The sequence below is a fragment of the Paroedura picta genome, chromosome 1 (genome assembly GCF_049243985.1).
Source record: "Paroedura picta isolate Pp20150507F chromosome 1, Ppicta_v3.0, whole genome shotgun sequence".
NCBI classification, from domain to species: domain Eukaryota; kingdom Metazoa; phylum Chordata; class Lepidosauria; order Squamata; family Gekkonidae; genus Paroedura; species Paroedura picta.
Window position 1 is genome coordinate 48,994,469 of NC_135369.1, and position 17,116 is coordinate 49,011,584.

Genomic DNA, 17,116 nt, shown 5'->3' on the forward strand with positions numbered 1-17,116 from the left:
AAACAGAATTAAAATCTAAATGTAACATTCCGGAAACTTGAATGTAGAGACAAAGTGAATTATAATAATCAGTGCAAAGAAATAGGAGAGAATAATTAAAATGGAAGAATAAGAGATCTGTTCCACAAGACCCAAGAAATCAGTTAGCATATAATGAGAAATGCCAGATGTTCAAACTGGATTCAGAAAACGAAGTACTAGAAATCATACTGCAAATTTACATTGGTTACTACAGCATGCAACAGAATTTCAGAAGAAAATCAGCTTGTGTTTCATAGAGAGACATTGCCAGATATAGTAGACAATACTGCACCATTTTCTCCAAGAAGTCTCAGGCTAGAAGAAGGCTTCAAACTTTGCTCAGTGGAGTGATACGATACAGTTGAATTGAGTTGCTTAGTATAATATTTATTGTTTATTCGGAATGAAATTAGAATCAATTTCCTCCAACAACCCACTAATGTCTTTTTACAATAAGCAGCTATTCACTCAGGAATTCAACCAGCACACATGTACATTTATGCCTTCCAATTTTGTTGCTGATCAGTCTAGCAAAAGAATTGTATATTTTTGGAATAACTCCTTTAGTCAAATAGAATTGTATTAATTGTCATCATAAAGTATAAGATATTTTGACCCACCAAAAAACATCTGAATACACTATCAAATGCCAACTTTAAAAAACCACATTCCTTCTTTTTGCCACTATCCTTTAAATTTAAAATTTCACTGCAAAATTGATTCTACAAACATTCCACTGTGTACTTTGTCACGATGATTTCAGGATTGTTCACTTGAAAAGAATGTGCGTTTCTAACATAGCAGTTATAAAAGCCAAGATGTGCTGTTTCTCCCCTGGTCATCAGCTGCATCAACAAAAAATTCTGCAGACTACACAGCTCCAAGAAAAACAACAACTATGCCACCTACTATGTCCAAGTTCTTCCTTTATTACTGTATCAGTTAATGAACTGTACTGGTAAGCTGTTCTCCTTGTATAAGGCAAGTAAGCTTATTTATCATAACATCTGTTGTAACAAAAATCTTAAAGAATACAATCCTGGCACTCTCCAGATTTTGCTCCACATTCCCCACTCCTCTGTGAAGGTGAGAGATCCAGAGACAGTGCTCCACGGTTAAGCTCCCTTTGAATAAAAAAGGCTGCTAGAGCTGGATGAGCTTTTGTAATGTTTTTATATACATACAAACAGAGCATAACACAAACAAAAGGATCCCTGCAACAAGGTTTGGCAGTAAGTGTCGAGACAGTGATGAGAAGGGTAAGGGCTAATCAATTAGAACTGAATCCTGACCGAAACGAGCTAGTGTGAGCTTTCGTTAGTGCTTGGCCCTTGATCCCATCGTGGCACTGACTTGGTGAAACACTTTGTCTGAGGGGGCTTGTGCACAGTGGACCTTTCCTGCATTCCAAATGGCATGTATAACAGAGGTATTCCACTCACTAATGTAATTTTGGTGGACTGTACCATCAATACTATTGATTTTTATGCCAAAAGCAGCAGTTTGGTGTTTTGAGTTTAGAAATGGATTTTATTGCAATTATGGCTTTATGTGCTATTGTATTGTTGCGTTGTTAGCTACCCTGAGAACCATTCTGAAGGAGGGGCAAGATAGAGGAAGAGGAAGAAGAGTTGGTTCTTATATGTCGCTTTTCTCTACCTGAAGGAGTCTCAGTCGCCTTCCCTTTACTCTCCCCACAACAGATACCTCGTGAGGTGGGTGAGGCTGAGAGAGCCCTGATATCACTGCTCGGTCAGAACAGCTTAATCAGTGCCATGGTGAGCCCAAGGTCACCCAGCTGGCTGCATTTGAGGGAGCACGGAATCAAACCTGGCTCGCCAGATTAGAAGTCCGCACTCCTAACCACTTCACCAAACTGGCTCTCTACAGAGGAGTAAAGAATCATCCATTCTTAGATGGAGTTGCATTCCCCTATAAAAACAGCCTTGCAGGTTAGGGGCATGCATACATTCCTCTGAATAATTAGTTCAAGTTTGTTCATATGCAAGGTCTTTAACTATTATTGACTCCTCAGTAGTATACCTTCTTAGAAAGACAAGATTTGGCTATAGCAGAGAAGCTCTGATAAGACTATGACAATATACATGATGCAAATTTGTCTTTGAAGATTGGTATGGAATGCAGCCATAAGACTGCAAAATGGAATTTTATCTCAGGAACAATTTTATTAACAATTTTAAAAGAACTTCAAAGGCTAATTTATTTCAGAACACAGTTCAAAGAATTGAAGGTCACTGTTAAAACATTAACTGTCCTTCTGTTTCCAGATATAATTCAACTAACTGGTCCACAGTACACATGCCTTAATAACTGGTGGCTGAAAAAAGCAAATTTGCTTGTTCACCTGTACAAAATTTTCATTCCCCAAAAGCAACAAGATGAATGACTGCTTATAAGCCTATCCTATAGCATTCCCAGCTAAAATATGTAAGTGGTTTTTGGAATAACTGAGAATGCCAGATGGTCTGATGGCACTTTGTGTGCACTTCTAACAGGAGCAGGCTCAAAGTTACTTAAGTACATGGACTTATATTACACAAGTATATGGGTAACAAGATGTAAAACAGATTTGCAAAAGCATAGGTAAATATAGTAAAGCTCAGCTACTCCTGCCGTAACATACTAATAGTGATGTGCCCCCTGCCATCTGTGGATCCTCTGATCAAGGCCACACTAATGCCGAACAGATTTTCCTAGAAATTTAAATTTTAAAAAATCTTAAAATAAAATATACGATGAGTGTTAAATTCCTCCTAATACAACTGGATACTTAGGGAGGCACACCAGCTCAACAGTGGCAGTGGATGCAGACTGCTGATTTGGGACAGAGGTTGCAGCGTATACTGGCAGCTGCTCTAGACCAGGTGGCAGAATCTGGCAGCCACTGCAGGCTGAGAGCAGTGAAGGAGGATGCTGTCATCTGTTGCAGGCCTGGTGGGCAGCCATTGCCCACCACTCTGAGCTCAGACACAGCAGAGAGGGATTCCTGCAGTTGGGCTCAGTGGTAGGTAGTGGGGCCTGAAGCCTCACCAGATTCAGTAATGGAAAAGGATATGGAATTCCCCCATGAGTCTTGTGGGCCTCCCACTAGTATAAATTAATAATGAAGCATATATTTTTCTCTACATTTAACCTCAAAGCCAACGGTTAAAAATATAGCACACTATTGATTCATTCTCTCCTCTTCCTTACTCTCCATAAAATTTTCTCCCAGTTTAGGTCATTTTTGTTAATAAGAAATGCCAAAATAAGCCATAGCTATTTCCTGTTTTTATAGTCATTTCTCAGTAAACAACTATTACTGAGGATGCAAAATGTCAAAAAAGCTAAAGATACACTTCTAAACATTCAAAAATGGCACTTCTGTCATAGACCATGAAATAACTTTTCACCATACGCACACACAAAAGTGAAAGAAACCTGAAGAAGAAACCTTTTCAAATATAGAACTGTCTTTTAACAAAAACAACACAATTTAGTCTCCTTTCTGAATGACAGTAACATAACAGGAAAATAGACAGGGAGCAATGAAACTGCAAGAATTGAAAATAAGATATCATTTCTAGGATACAGCCACATTTGGAACACTGTGTAAGATATTGGTCATGATTTTTCAGTAATGGTATTACAGAGTTAGAAAAATATAAGTATGATTGAGAGTCATCTTTCTTATAACAAAGGATTTAGACTTTTAAATTTAGATGGAAGACAGAAATTCCTAAAAATATACATGGGATACAGTAGTAGAAATAATTTCCTCTTTATCTCTCCTAATACTTGGAATTATTCAGTGAAATTTACTAGCAGAAGATTTAGGACAGATGGAATTTGCTGCCATAAGATGTAATAATAGGCAAGGATTTAGAGGGGTTCTACAAGGGACTAGACTTAGACCCCTACAAATGTGTCAGTCTACAGCTATTAAAGGGAATCTCCCAAGTAATGAATTTTACATGAGAGCTGTTGGGTGCACATAGCAAGGAAAGACATTCATACCATGCTTCTGGACTTCCTAGAAGTACAATCTATCCATTATTGGAAACATGCTGCTGGATTGATGGACCTTTTGTCTTGATAAGTGCACTGGCTTCTATTATGGATATCTGGATTTGACTCCCTTCTTCTCAACATATAGTCAGGTGGGTGACCTTGGGCCGGTCACAGTTCTATTAGAGCCGTTCTCAGCCCCATCTACCTCCCTCCCTCACAGTATGTCTGCTGTGGGGAGAAGAAGGGAAGGTGGTTGTAAGTTCAAGACTGGTTGACAGATCACACCCAAAGAGTGCTTATTAAATGATTCATCATCCACTTAGAGAGGAGTAATTTGGATGAAGGAATAGCAGGGGTGCTTATTAAGTTTGCAGATAATACTAAACTGGGAGGGGTAGCAAACACAGCAGAAGGCAGAATCAGGATACAGGATGATGTTGACATGCCAGAAAACTGGGGTAAAAGAAATAAAATGAATTTCAATGGTGATAAATGTTAAATTCTACATTTAGATAAGAAAACTCAAATGCATCATTATAGGATGGAGGAGATTTGTCTTTGCAGCAGTATGTGAAAAAGGAGCTAGGGGTTTTAGTAGACTGTATACTGAACATGGGTCAGCAGTGTGACTCACTGGATGAAAAGGCAAACGGGATTTAGGGCTGCATCAAAAGAAGTATAGTGTCCAGATCACGGAAGGTGATATTACCACTTTGCTGTGCTAGGACCTCACTTAGGGTACTGTGTTCAGTTTTGGGCACCACAACTGAAGAAAGATGTAGAGAAACTGGAGCGTGTCCAGAGGAGGACTATGAAGATGGTGAGGGGTTTGGAGAGGAAGTCATAAGAGGAAAGGTTGAGGAAGCTTGGTCTGTCTATCCTGGAGAAAAGACAACTAAGAGGTGATATGATAACCATCTTCAAGTACATGAAGGGCTGTCACATACAGTTGTTTTCTGTTTCCCCAGAGGGTCCAACCAGAACCAATAGGTTGAAATAAATTCAAAATAATTTTCAGTTAAACAAAGCAGTTCCTCAGTGGAACAGGCTTCCTTGGGAGGTGGTGGGTTCTCTTTTGGCAGTTTTTAAGCAGAGGCTAGAGATCTGACAGAAATGCTGATTCTGTGAACTTAAGCAGATTGTGAGTGGGTGGGCAGAAGGGATTGTTTTAGTGCTTTCATCTTGAGGCTGTTTTTTGCATGCCCAGGGAAATGCAGATCAGCACTTTGGGGTGGGAAGATTAATTTTTTAAAGGTCAAAACTAGCCAGTGATTCCGGTTTTGGGTCATTGTGAGTGGGCAGGTAGTTGTGAGTTTTCTGCATTCTGCATGGGGTTGGACTAGATGACCCTGGAAGTTCATTCCAACTATATGGGTTTTTTAGCCAGTTTGGTGTAGTGGTCAGGAGTGTGGACTTCTAATCTGGCATGCTGGGTTCGATTCTGCACTCCCCCACACGCAGCCAGCTGGGTGACCTTGGGCTCGCCACGGCACTGATAAAACTGTTCTGACTGAGCAGTGATATCAGGGCTCTCTCAGCCTCACCCACCTCACAGGGTGTCTGTTGTGGGGAGAGGAATGGGAAGGCGACTGTAAGCTGCTTTGCGCCTCCTTCGGGTAGGGAAAAGTGGCATATAAGAACCAACTCTTCTCCTTCTCCTCCTTCTCCACAAATTGGGCATTATTGCGTGAAGCCTGCTGTATGGCAAAGCACGAGAAATAATGGCAACTCACCAGCACTTCACACCTTTTGAGCTGTCCTGAATGTTTCTGGGCGCTTTTCGTGCGTCCAGTCAGAAAAAAAATGTAACAAAATACATTCCACTTGCACTTCATGGCATGTTACAGTAGGACCACTTTCTACACCATTCCTTAAATTCCTATTAAAACCTCTCCCACTTGCAGCAACAGCAGCTCCTGCTTAGATCTCCAAGAAACCCTCTCTCTTTGTTTAGAAGATTGTATAAAATGCTCTGACAGCATAACGGTATGAAATAAATTCATGATTTCTCCTGAACGTCTGTCTACTCTTTTCTGCTCTCAAATTCTCATTCTTCCTCATAAATGTTGTAGTTATAATATTCTTAAATATCCAGTGCAAATCAAGTTTAGAAACTAAGTCTGCTGAACAAGAATGTGCTCTGGTATATTTTACACCATCAAAGGAGATTCTGTATCATTCTTTCAGTCTGCCGCTCACCAGACATCTTTTCCCTTCCCTCTCATTTCTAATAGCTGGACACCTCCAAGTTACCCAGGGACATCATTATTTAGCTTTAGGCTACCTGTTAATGTCACATGATCAGGATTGCTTTTCTTAAAATTTGGATTTAAAGATTTTGTGTGTGTCTTTAGCAGTAAACTGTGGTGTAGCCGTCAATGTCAGACTAGGTCATGAGAGCCTGAGTTTCAAATCTCCATTCTATCATGGAAACTTGCTGGTGACCTTGGGCCAATCTCACACTCTCAGCCTAACTTACTTCACAGAGTTGTTGTGAAGATAAAATGGAAAAGAGAATGATGTAAAGTGCATTGGGTCCCCCAAAGGTGGGGAGAAAGGTGGATTACAGAGGAACTAAATAAATAAAAAATAACTGGGCAGTGTAAATGTTTGCTGAGATACCTTTTAAGGAACAGCAAAATACAAATATCCTCAAATAACAAATAAGCCATTTGTAAGGTTAAACAGCTATTAGTGTACAAATGACATTTACTTATTATTTTTAGGAATGTAGCATTGTATATAACTTATGCAAGTTGAGTTGCTTTACAGGAAATGAATTATTGCTTACTAGCTTCAAAGGCCGTTCCTAAGAACAGGCCTTGAAAGGGTCCCCTCCCCTGGCCCACGGCCAGGCAGCTTAAGGTGGCTTTGGGCCACAGCTGCAGCTGGATCAAGTGGAGTGGACGGGGGTTGGCCAACTTGTTAGCAGGCCCTGGACAGAGCTCCTTAGCAGGCAGTCAGCAGGCCGGTGGGCTTTTGTTAGCAGGCCCTGCTTAGCAGGCCAAGAGGCCCTTGTTAGCAGGCCCTCCACCAGGACCCTTTGCCCAGGGCCCTCTCCCCTTACCTGCTGTTGGCTTCAGGCACTGAGGCACATCTGAGAGCAAAGAGGCTAGAGTCCAGGGATGGAGGGCGGGAGCTGCAGGGGCAGGGCCTATCAGGGTCCAGCCGGCCATATTCCAACTTGGTCAGCCTGACACTTTCCACCCCCCCAGGCTGTTTCACAAATATATAGAGCAGGGGTAGTCAAACTGCGTCCCTCCAGATGTCCATGGACTACAATTCCCAGGAGCCCCCTGCCAGCGAACACTGGCAGGGGGCTCCTGGGAATTGTAGTCCATGGACATCTGGAGGGATGCAGTTTGACTACCCCTGATATAGAGGAACCATGGATAAGGATACGTAACTTCCCTGAATTAAGAATAATCACTAAAAGCCATCAGTGCCAGTTTTGCCTTTAAAACATTCTAAAGTTACTGCTGGCTGTAGCTGAATTCACTTGCACTAATAAGTATAGCTGCAAACAAAAATGTCTTTGTCAGCTTTTATGATCTTCTAGAAAAAAGAAATCTTCATTATAGTATACATTCTCCCAATAACTTTTTAAATTAAACACGTTCAGTTGGTATGAAGAATGGGAGAAGGCAATATTATAATTTATGTACTCATGACCTCCGTTTTGAGACACATTTCTTATTTCAAACATTATTTCAGGTCCTCCTATCCCTGGCTGTCTGGAACACAGTCATGTAGTCAAAATGGTATATTTAATATAAAAACAGAAAGTACTATGCTGTACAGTTCTTAATTAATGACTAGTTAAACTATTCTGAATGCCTCTTGTCTTCTAAATAAACATATTTACACTTAGTAAAACTTGCACAGGAAAAAAACACATGGGAGAAAAAGTAAAACTCAATATAACTTCCTTTTCAGCTCAGCCAGACACATCTGTCAGGATAAGTTTTTTTAAGTGTTCATCTTATTTGTGATTTGTATACTAAATTATGTATTTCTAGAATTTATTAATTGTTTTTCCTTAACAATCTCAAATTCAAATTATTTAAAGACCCACCCAGACTAGATGGCCATGGTATGTAGGAAGAGACTTCCTTCAAGATAAGGATAAATATGGAGATAACAAAAGTGCTAAGCTTGTCTTCCAATATTTAAACCTTTGTGCATGTTAACTACTGCTGGGGAATCATAACATCCATTTTCAGTGCACATTTTGATGGAGGTGCAACAGATTATGCTAGCAGATTCTGATTATAAAATGATTATGCACATTTTTTGATCATCCTTTGCTGGGTTGGTGGTAAGTGGCCACAATCCTGCTTCTGCTGCAAAATATTTCCCCTAGATAAAATAAAAAGCAGCCTTCACCACAAATCTAGAGATCACTCTTGCCAAATCAACCAGATTACATAGCAGGCATCTGAATTTATAATTAAGATAATTATAGCTGTTTAATAATAAAAATTTTCATCTTGCAACATTTAAGACCTACCTTATCTGCTAACAGCTCTCTAATTTTGCTTGCCTGAAGGCGAAACTTCATCAGTTGTGACTCCAAAGCTATGCATCTTTCCTTCCAGTTTATTGTTCCTTCCAGCTCTAGCAACTCTGCCATATTTATGCTGCAGAGAAAAGATTTGTCCATAAAAGTAATTATTCAATATAATTCTGTTTCGTCTTACTTGATGTACACATGCCCGGATGTTATGGAAAACATGTTTCTACACATCTTAATTCAACACATTAAATAAAACTAGAAAACTACAACAGTAAGTTTAAAATGTTCCAAAGGGCAATGTAAGTTTTTGTCAGGACTACTAAAAACACGCACAATGTCAAACTAAACATTTAAATTTTCTGTATGCAAATTATAAACTGTGCACAAACTGTACAGTTAGTATTTAACAGTATGATGCATGCTAAAGAAGCAAAACTTCAACAAGTCATAATGTTTCCCCGGGCTTTAAATGGTCCAGTTAAATCCATAATGACATTATAATTTGCAACTAATAATGACTGCATCAGTATGGGCAATTTTTCAGCCCAACTGACCCCAGAATATAAGATGTGAAGATGCTGATATGCCAGAAATCAATTGGGAGTGGAGAGGATAGGTTGTACTTGGTCAGACACATGGCATAGATTGTATATAAATCCATTTTTTTATTTTTATTTTATGGGAAAAAGGAATTAAAAATGAAACAGCTTTAGATATTTTTGTAGTATTGCTTGCAGTTCACACATTTAGGAATCTGCAGTGCAGAAAGATAATACCTGCTTGGCATCTGGTCCTAAAATACGCTTTGTATATGCCCTAGTGATGTGTGAGGATGCCAACTGAGGCTTTTATGCTTCTTTCGGAACTACTACTTTCTAATATATATACAATTGCTGCTGTACTAGAGGGGATCCCTTCCTGAAAATAGTGTTATCTCCAGCCTGCTCTCTGGCTTTCCACAGTGACCTGAGCTCATCCTAGAATGACTATGCCTCTGCTTTTAGGGTGGAACAACAGAACTGCCATATTAAGCATTGTGGATTGGCATGCTGCAATGTGGGCTGACTTCTGTCAGACAATATAGTTCACAATTATCACCTAAATTCCTCCCCTCCTATTTATTATTGTTGCTTTGACTTTTCTAACCCGCCATTAAACACACAGCCCATTGGTAATTAACTCATTTAGAAAACTACAACCAAGATACATCTGCAGCTAAAATAGCATTATTATTTGCAATGCTGTTTCTAAGTTTAAAATTTTAAATCTGTATAGGAACAAGACCAAAGAGTATACTGGAACCTCTCAGCTGCTCACTGGAGCTTTGTAAAGCTGTCAACAAAGCTGCAATTTAAAGCTAGGAAATCAGAGTAATTAATCAGTAGTGGGAATTCTGATCACATGGATTAAAATAACAGAAAATTTCTTTGGTACGTACAAAGAAGTTCAGAAATTAAACCAAGCTTTCATCATTTCATATAGCTATGACAGCAATTCGCTGTACAACTGTTCCTGACACAGTATATAGACCGGGGGTCATCAACGCTGGGCAGCGAGAGCCTTGGCAGCATGCCGTGGCTCCCTCTCCCAGCCCCCCCCCGCAGCAAGAAGCTCGCTAGGCCACGAGATAATTGGCCGCCGAAGTGGCCGATTAGCTCGCGGCCCGGCAAGCTTCTTGCTGCAGTTGGGGGGGGGGGGAGGGAAGCGTAAACGCACATGTGAGGCAGGTCCACGCATGTGCACATGCGCAAAACTGCCGTGCATGCACATTTGCGCCACCACCATACACAAATGCATATGCACGGCGGGTCCACGCATGCGCATGTGCGCGGGGCCCCGGGTCGCCCTCTCCCACCACCCCTTGGCAACAGGCCGCAACCTTTAAAAGGTTGCGGACCGCTGATATAGATAGTTCTACCCATCCAAGTGCCTTTGCATTTCTGTTTTAAGAAACTCTCTGTAGCACAAATACTAAGGTTTTATGGAAACACTGACAAACATGACAATGAAAACACCATTATGATAAAAAGGGTGGAATTTTTCAGTGTTCCAATACATTTAATATTCAACTGATATTCTTATCCATTGTTGTTCTCTTAATATTTGTGAAACAGCCTGGGGGGTGGAATGGTCTGGGGTGTCTGAGTTGGAATAGGGCCCCTACAGCTCCTGCCCCCCTTCCCTGGACACTAACCACGTTCCTCTCAGATGCCTGAGAGAGAAACAGATAGCCCTGCCAAGCTGCAAACAACCCCCGATTACTTGCTATGGCTCCTGCTGTGAGGGACAGAGACAAACTGCAAACAAGCCCGAAACTGCAAAAGAGCCTTGATTCCCTGCTACGAACAAGCCCTCATTATCTCCTATGGCTCCTGCTGCCAGAGAGAGAGAGAGAGAGAGAGAGAGATCTGCGCCTGCTGGTGTCCCCTGGGTCCTAGCACCCATTGAATTCCTGGTTGCAGTGGGCTTTCTTGCTAATACATATATAAGTTCTCTTGTATGAAGTGTGAGTTGAACAACTGTTATTGCGAGGGGGTTATTTATATTAATAGCAAATCATTTGCTTTGGATTTTCCAAAAAGCAAAGGGCTATGGAAATATTTACTAGCAGAAGACATGCTGTTTACAGTTTCACAGTGAATGATCTTACTTATGAGTCAATGACTTCCCGTCTCTTGTTCAAGTCCTCCAGGGAAAAATAAATGAGTTCATCTCTTTGGCTTGCCTAAGCATTCTGATTCAGCATCGTGAACCTTTCTTTCTTTCTTTCTCTCTTTCTTTCTCTCTTTCTTTCTTTCTCTCTTTCTCCGTTTACTGGATTTTTATCCCATTACTTCTCCAAGGAGCTCAGAAATAGTTAGTCTGAGCTTGACCCAAAGTCACCCAGTGATTATAATAGCAGAGGAGATCTGAATCTACATTTTCTAGCCTCTAATCCAGCATGGTATTTTTAATAAAATTATTTTAATAAACTAAACTGGCTGGTTAAACAATCAGGTTATAATTATGATCTGAAACACTAATTTCAACAAAATCTGATAAGATCACATTCTTTTTAGAAGTTGTCAAACATTTTATTCCATTTTGGTCAGACTGGGATGGGCTGTATTTTCATTTCAATCTATTTATTTATTTATATTAGTTATGGTCTGCCTTTATTTATTTATGTTATTTATTGTCTGTGGATTAGACAGTGAGTCAATACAATCAACAAGATTAGACATTCTGTAAACAATGAAATCAGATTTGGTTTGTATAACCAACCAGGAGTCTAAAAACAAAATTAAAACAAGACGTAAGTGTTAACATGAACCATTACATAGGATTTAACCCAGGAGTTCAGACCATAGTCCCCAATAATTTATCTAGGTAACTTTGTAATACCCTTTGTACCATACGTTTTAGAAGGCTCTGCCACCAAATTAAGGTCCTCCTGATCCAAAACTGGATTCTACAGCCACTTATCCAAAGACTCATCTAAGAGAGTCAATAGAAACATTAAGGGTCTCCTACAGAAATGAAGCAGCTTTGGAGCCATTAATGACCCTATAAAGAATATTTATACCGAGAAAAATTATACCAAGATTGAAAAACTGTTTCTATTTAAATCACAAGAAAAACACCCAGTAACTTCAATGGAGTCAAGGTTTTGCCCTAAATACTTTCCCAATACCCAATGTAAACAAACATAAAATAGAAGAACTTTTCTTCTTACATTTTGTCATAGTAGCTCTTTTTTTCCAATTTAGCAAGAGATGTCCTCATAAAGTGTCAGAATATAAAAATGTGTTCTTAAAACTATTTTAAAGAAACCACTGGCTGCATTTTTTTCTTTTAGCATACTAAATGGAAAATATGGACTTCACTTCTCCACTACCTGCAAGCAGATTGAAGGAAAAATGTAGGAAAACATGAAAAAGTAAGCAGTGACTCATGAAAGCTCATACCCGACTACAGTGAGTGACTGCTTAGTGATGTTATACAATGTCAGTGAAGTTACAGGATCTTTGTGATTAACTATTCAAAGTTTCAGGCTATGTTTGGAAATAGCAAGTGCAACATGCTATATGTATAAAAATTTTACAACACGTAACTTTACAATATCACAACCTGTATTAGAGGACCTTGATATTAAGACTGTCACTGTTTTGTCCTTTACAAAAGTATTTTATTCTAGGAAAAATCTTACTGTTGTGAAACCTGTATTTTGCAAACATTCTTACAGTATTTACTCAAATTTAAGACTAGTTCCCCCCCTCAGGTATTCCATCAAAAGGCATGCGTATAACATTTTAAAGGGAGTCACCTTATATTCAGTGTTGTTTTCAAGTAAACATAGCAAATATTGGTAAGATAGTTTGTGAAGTTTGATCAGAAATCTATATATATTTATAGGTGATATACATAGGCATGATTACTGTTCTATGTAATAATTCTCAAAGAGTTTGTTTTACAAAAATTATGTTATTTTACTCCCTGTACTAGGCTTCTTTAAATTTCTTTGCAATTCAAATCTATTCCCTGATCACAAGGCAAAAGAACATTGACCATATTCCCACTCAAGAGCAGTTAAATTCTGGGAACCTGGCCAGCATGAGGAGCAGAAAAAAAATTCTCAAGGGTGGGTTTTCAGAGTCTGGATGATGACAAGGGCTTTCTGTGTGTTGTACTCATATCTGCTTGTGAACTGTAGCAGATGAAAAAGCAAATACAGTGATCAAAGAACTTGCAGAGTTTTCTGATTGAGGTGGCATCTGATCCAGTGCTCTAGAACCTATTTTATACACCAGGACAACTGTGGAATAATAATGAAGGAAGAGGCTATTGAAAATGAATAAATTGTTTGCATTTCCCCTAGCACAGCTAGTCCTAATGCTTCTATGCTAACAATTTCAAGACAAACGATCCTCAATTCATCATTTATTTTTTAAAAAGTAAGCCATTCGTTCATATCTTGCTGTCTTGCCATCGTGGACACAATGTAGTTCACAACACCACCCCTCTTTTATTTTATCCTCACAACAATAACCTTGTGAGGTGGTTTGGGTGGAGACAGTGTGACTGATCCAAGGTCGCCAAACCAGACCCTACTCAAGCACTCTAACCACAACACACCACATATGGATTAGAGGTATTCATGACACCTGTAGACATAACCTGTTGCTTTTCAGTACACTAGCTCATAAGGAAGTGTCATGCATTACCCTTTGAGCACTAGACGTGTCAAGTCTAGATAGAAAAGTCAGAAAGCTCCAGCAGGGCCATCTTCAACACAGTGAAGTTCTTCGGAGGCGACTGAGGCCAGTGTTGCAATTCTGCTTAGGATAGCATTGCAAAGTCCCTCCCCCCCTAAATCCCAAACGTTTGAGGATCAGAAGGAATTGGCCAGTCCATACGTTCAGAGGCACCATCCTTGGTAGCAATCGCTTTAGAGGTTCCACGCTTTTGGGAAACCACGTCCTATCCCTCGGAGCTCAGTGCAAAGCCCCGCTACCACCGCTGTCAGGAATATTTAAGGTACTCCGCTGAACTATTTACTCTCACCACACCTCGGCGAGAGAAAATGGGCGAGACCGCGCGCAGCTCCGCTTGATCTGTTCTCTGCACTGCGACAAACCCCCCACTCACCCCATTTGGTGTCTGCTAAAAGTTCCTGATGCAGCTGGGAAAGAGACAGAAGGCGAACGGGGGGGAGGGAGAGAGAAAGAGGCATGACTACAACGCTGTTACTTTGCCTGCGCCCAGTTGCTGGCTGCCCCGCCGCCTAAACTTTCACCGCGTCCCATTCCTCGGGGGCGGGAGCGAAAGGGAACAAAAGCTTAAGCCAAACCTGCGCGGGAAGGGACGCTCCGGTCCCGTGGAGACTCAGACTGGCGAGTCTTCTCCAGCCGGGATTTCAGACTGTCCCAGGGGAACCTCTTCGGAGAGTTTCTCGCAGCGCCTGTTCCAGCAGCACCATCCCCAACAGCGGTCCGTGGGGCCTCGACTGAGCGGCAGCCCGGCCGACCACTCAGCAACAGCTTAGGCGGGGCTGAGGCCTCTCCGTCAAGGGGGTGGCTTCTGTCGGCCAAGGGCTGCCAAGAGTTGCGCTGAGGGGAGGAAAAACTACAACGCGTCGCCTGGAGTTTGGAGAGCAAGGGAGTTCTCTCCCTCAAGTCGACAGTTTCCCCCCCTTTTTTTTTAAATGTGGGTTTTCCCCATAGCTTCACAGTATAGAAGAAGAAGAGTTGGTTCTTATATGCCGCTTGTCTTGACTCGAAGGACCCTCAAAGCGGCTTACAGTCGCCTTCCCTTCTGTCTCCCCACAACAGACACTGTGAAGTGGGTGAGGCTGAGAGAGCCCTGATATTACTGCTTGGTCAGAACAGTTTTATCAGTGCGTGGCAAGCCCAAGGTCACCCAGCTGGCTGCATGTAGAGGAGCAGAGAATCAAACCTGGCTTGCAAGCTAATAAGTCCACGCTCCAAACCACTACACCACACTGATGCAGCCCAGTTCTGTGCAGAGCTAGTAGCCTGATTCACACATGAATGTCAATGACAGAATAGACACGCTAATTCAGACTGCAGGTATAGAATGACTTGGAAGTGCTTCCATGTGACGTTAAATGCTCTTTAAACAACAACACAGCATAGCCCTGCCCTGGCCTCAAGGAGCCAGCTTGGTGTAGTGGGTAGGAGTGCGGACTTCCAATTGGGTGAGTAGGCTTTGATTCCGCGCTCCCCACACGCAACTAGCAGGGTGACCTTGGGTTCACCACAGCACTGATAAAGCTGTCCAGACGGAGCAGTAATATCACGGTTCTCTCAACCTCAGAGGGTGTCTGTTGTGGGGAGAGGAAAACGAAGGCGAATTTAAGCCACTTTGAGACTCCTTCAGGTAGAGAAAAGTGCCATATAAGAACCAACTCTTCTTCAACCAGGTTCTCTCTCTGATTATGAAGTTCTATATTTTAATTAAATTATGTATGCTTATGAGATTTAGAAAACCTTTATTGGCGTAGTACCCTGCTTAAATACCTGAGGGCACAGTCAAATTTGGAATCCAGTACATAGTCTGGTCTTCTACAAATATATCATTACCCCTGGTTCATGTGCACCAAGGTTTAGTCTGGCCTGAGCTTTCTGATAACAGTGGTAGCCTAACAACATCTGGTTTGATTTCTAAAATGAGATGTACTCCCTAGAATGTACAGTGTTAGACTTGCAAGCCAGATCATTGTGGGCTGTTTTTCACTTACTCATGATAAAAGATATGCACATGCTTAGATACATCATTCATAGCCTACAGCCCATGTTAGACAATGATACTACCCTATAACAGATATTGGAAGGCAAACCATTTCTTGCCCTCAAGTACCTTTCTTAATATCAAATGCCAGCAATGCATTTCCACTCTACATTAGACAAACAGGTCAGTCTTTACACAAAAGAATAAATGGACATAAGTCTGACATTAAATACCGGTGATATAAAAGTGGTGATCCCACTGGCGATATAAAAGTGGCAGTCAGTCCTCAAACAAAGAAACTTTAAGGGGTAACTGCACTATGAGTGCTTAATTTGAGTTAATTCACAAATTCATAACAATGAACCCCACCCATCTCTTCCCCTGGGCCGAATAAGGACATGGTATTCTTATCTCACTACAGATGCTAATTATTTCCCTGCTGCTAATCAAGCTGATTGCAGTAAGCCTTGAGTTGTCTCTGTAGACTGCTCTGCAATTATCCAATGTGTGGCTATATCTAACTACAGGATCCAGTCGGTTTAAAGAGAAACTGACCAACAGCATGTACTTGCAGGAAGATACTATTGTCTGTGCATGTATGTAAGGCTTTGTTTTTTTTTGGGGGGGGGGTCATTTCAGTTCTTGTATAATGTTGGGGTCCTAATAAAGAGCTCAAATCACTTCCATTGTCTGCATCCACCCTGAACTCATGGATTTAACACACTGTACCTATGCAATATAAAAACTCTATCTTCAAGCTCTATGCCATTACAAGCATTCTTTACAAAGCTATCCCACCTTCTGACTGGGATAAAAAGACTCAGAGATCTCAAATTCCTACTTGTGTCTGATAAAGTAAGCTTTGGCTCTTAAAATCTTCTACCTTGAGAATCTTGTTAGTTACTACTGTGCTACTAGCATCAAATGTTCTACTGCTGACCAACACACCTACCTTTTGAAACATATGTAGAGGCATTCTGCTGTCTTGAACACCTATGTTCCAGAACCAAGTATTGTTGTTGTTATGTGCGAAGTCGTGTCCGACCCATCGCGACCCCATGGACAATGATCCTCCAGGCCTTCCTGTCCTCTACCATTCCCCAGAGTCCATTTAAGTTTGCACCTACTGCTTCAGTGACTCCATCCAGCCACCTCATTCTCTGTCGTCCCCTTCTTCTTTTGCCCTCGATCGCTCCCAGCATTAGGCTCTTCTCCAGGGAGTCCTTCCTTCTCATGAGGTGGCCAAAATATTTGAGTTTCATCTTCAGGATCTGGCCTTCTAAAGAGCAATCAGGGCTGATCTCCTCTAGGACTGACCGGTTTGTTCGCCTTGCAGTC

The 17,116-nt window shown here is 41.1% G+C and overlaps 1 protein-coding gene across 3 annotated transcripts in view; it reads right to left on the bottom strand.

The window, feature by feature from the left end:
• PLEKHH2 (pleckstrin homology, MyTH4 and FERM domain containing H2) overlaps positions 1-14,564 on the bottom strand; it is a 76,272-nt gene extending 61,708 nt beyond the window's left edge. For 2 of the 3 annotated variants that reach the window (XM_077337560.1, XM_077337545.1), the window contains exons 1-2: positions 12,264-12,407; positions 8,543-8,672 (exon numbers count right to left, since the gene is read on the bottom strand). In XM_077337560.1, coding sequence (XP_077193675.1) covers positions 8,543-8,672; positions 12,264-12,313 — 180 coding nt within the window. In that variant the 5' untranslated portion in view covers positions 12,314-12,407. Of the gene's footprint in view, positions 1-8,542; positions 8,673-12,263; positions 12,408-14,378 lie in introns of those variants that run through there. The other variant, XM_077337552.1, reaches the window with a different exon arrangement.
• Positions 14,565-17,116: the final 2,552 nt, after the last annotated feature.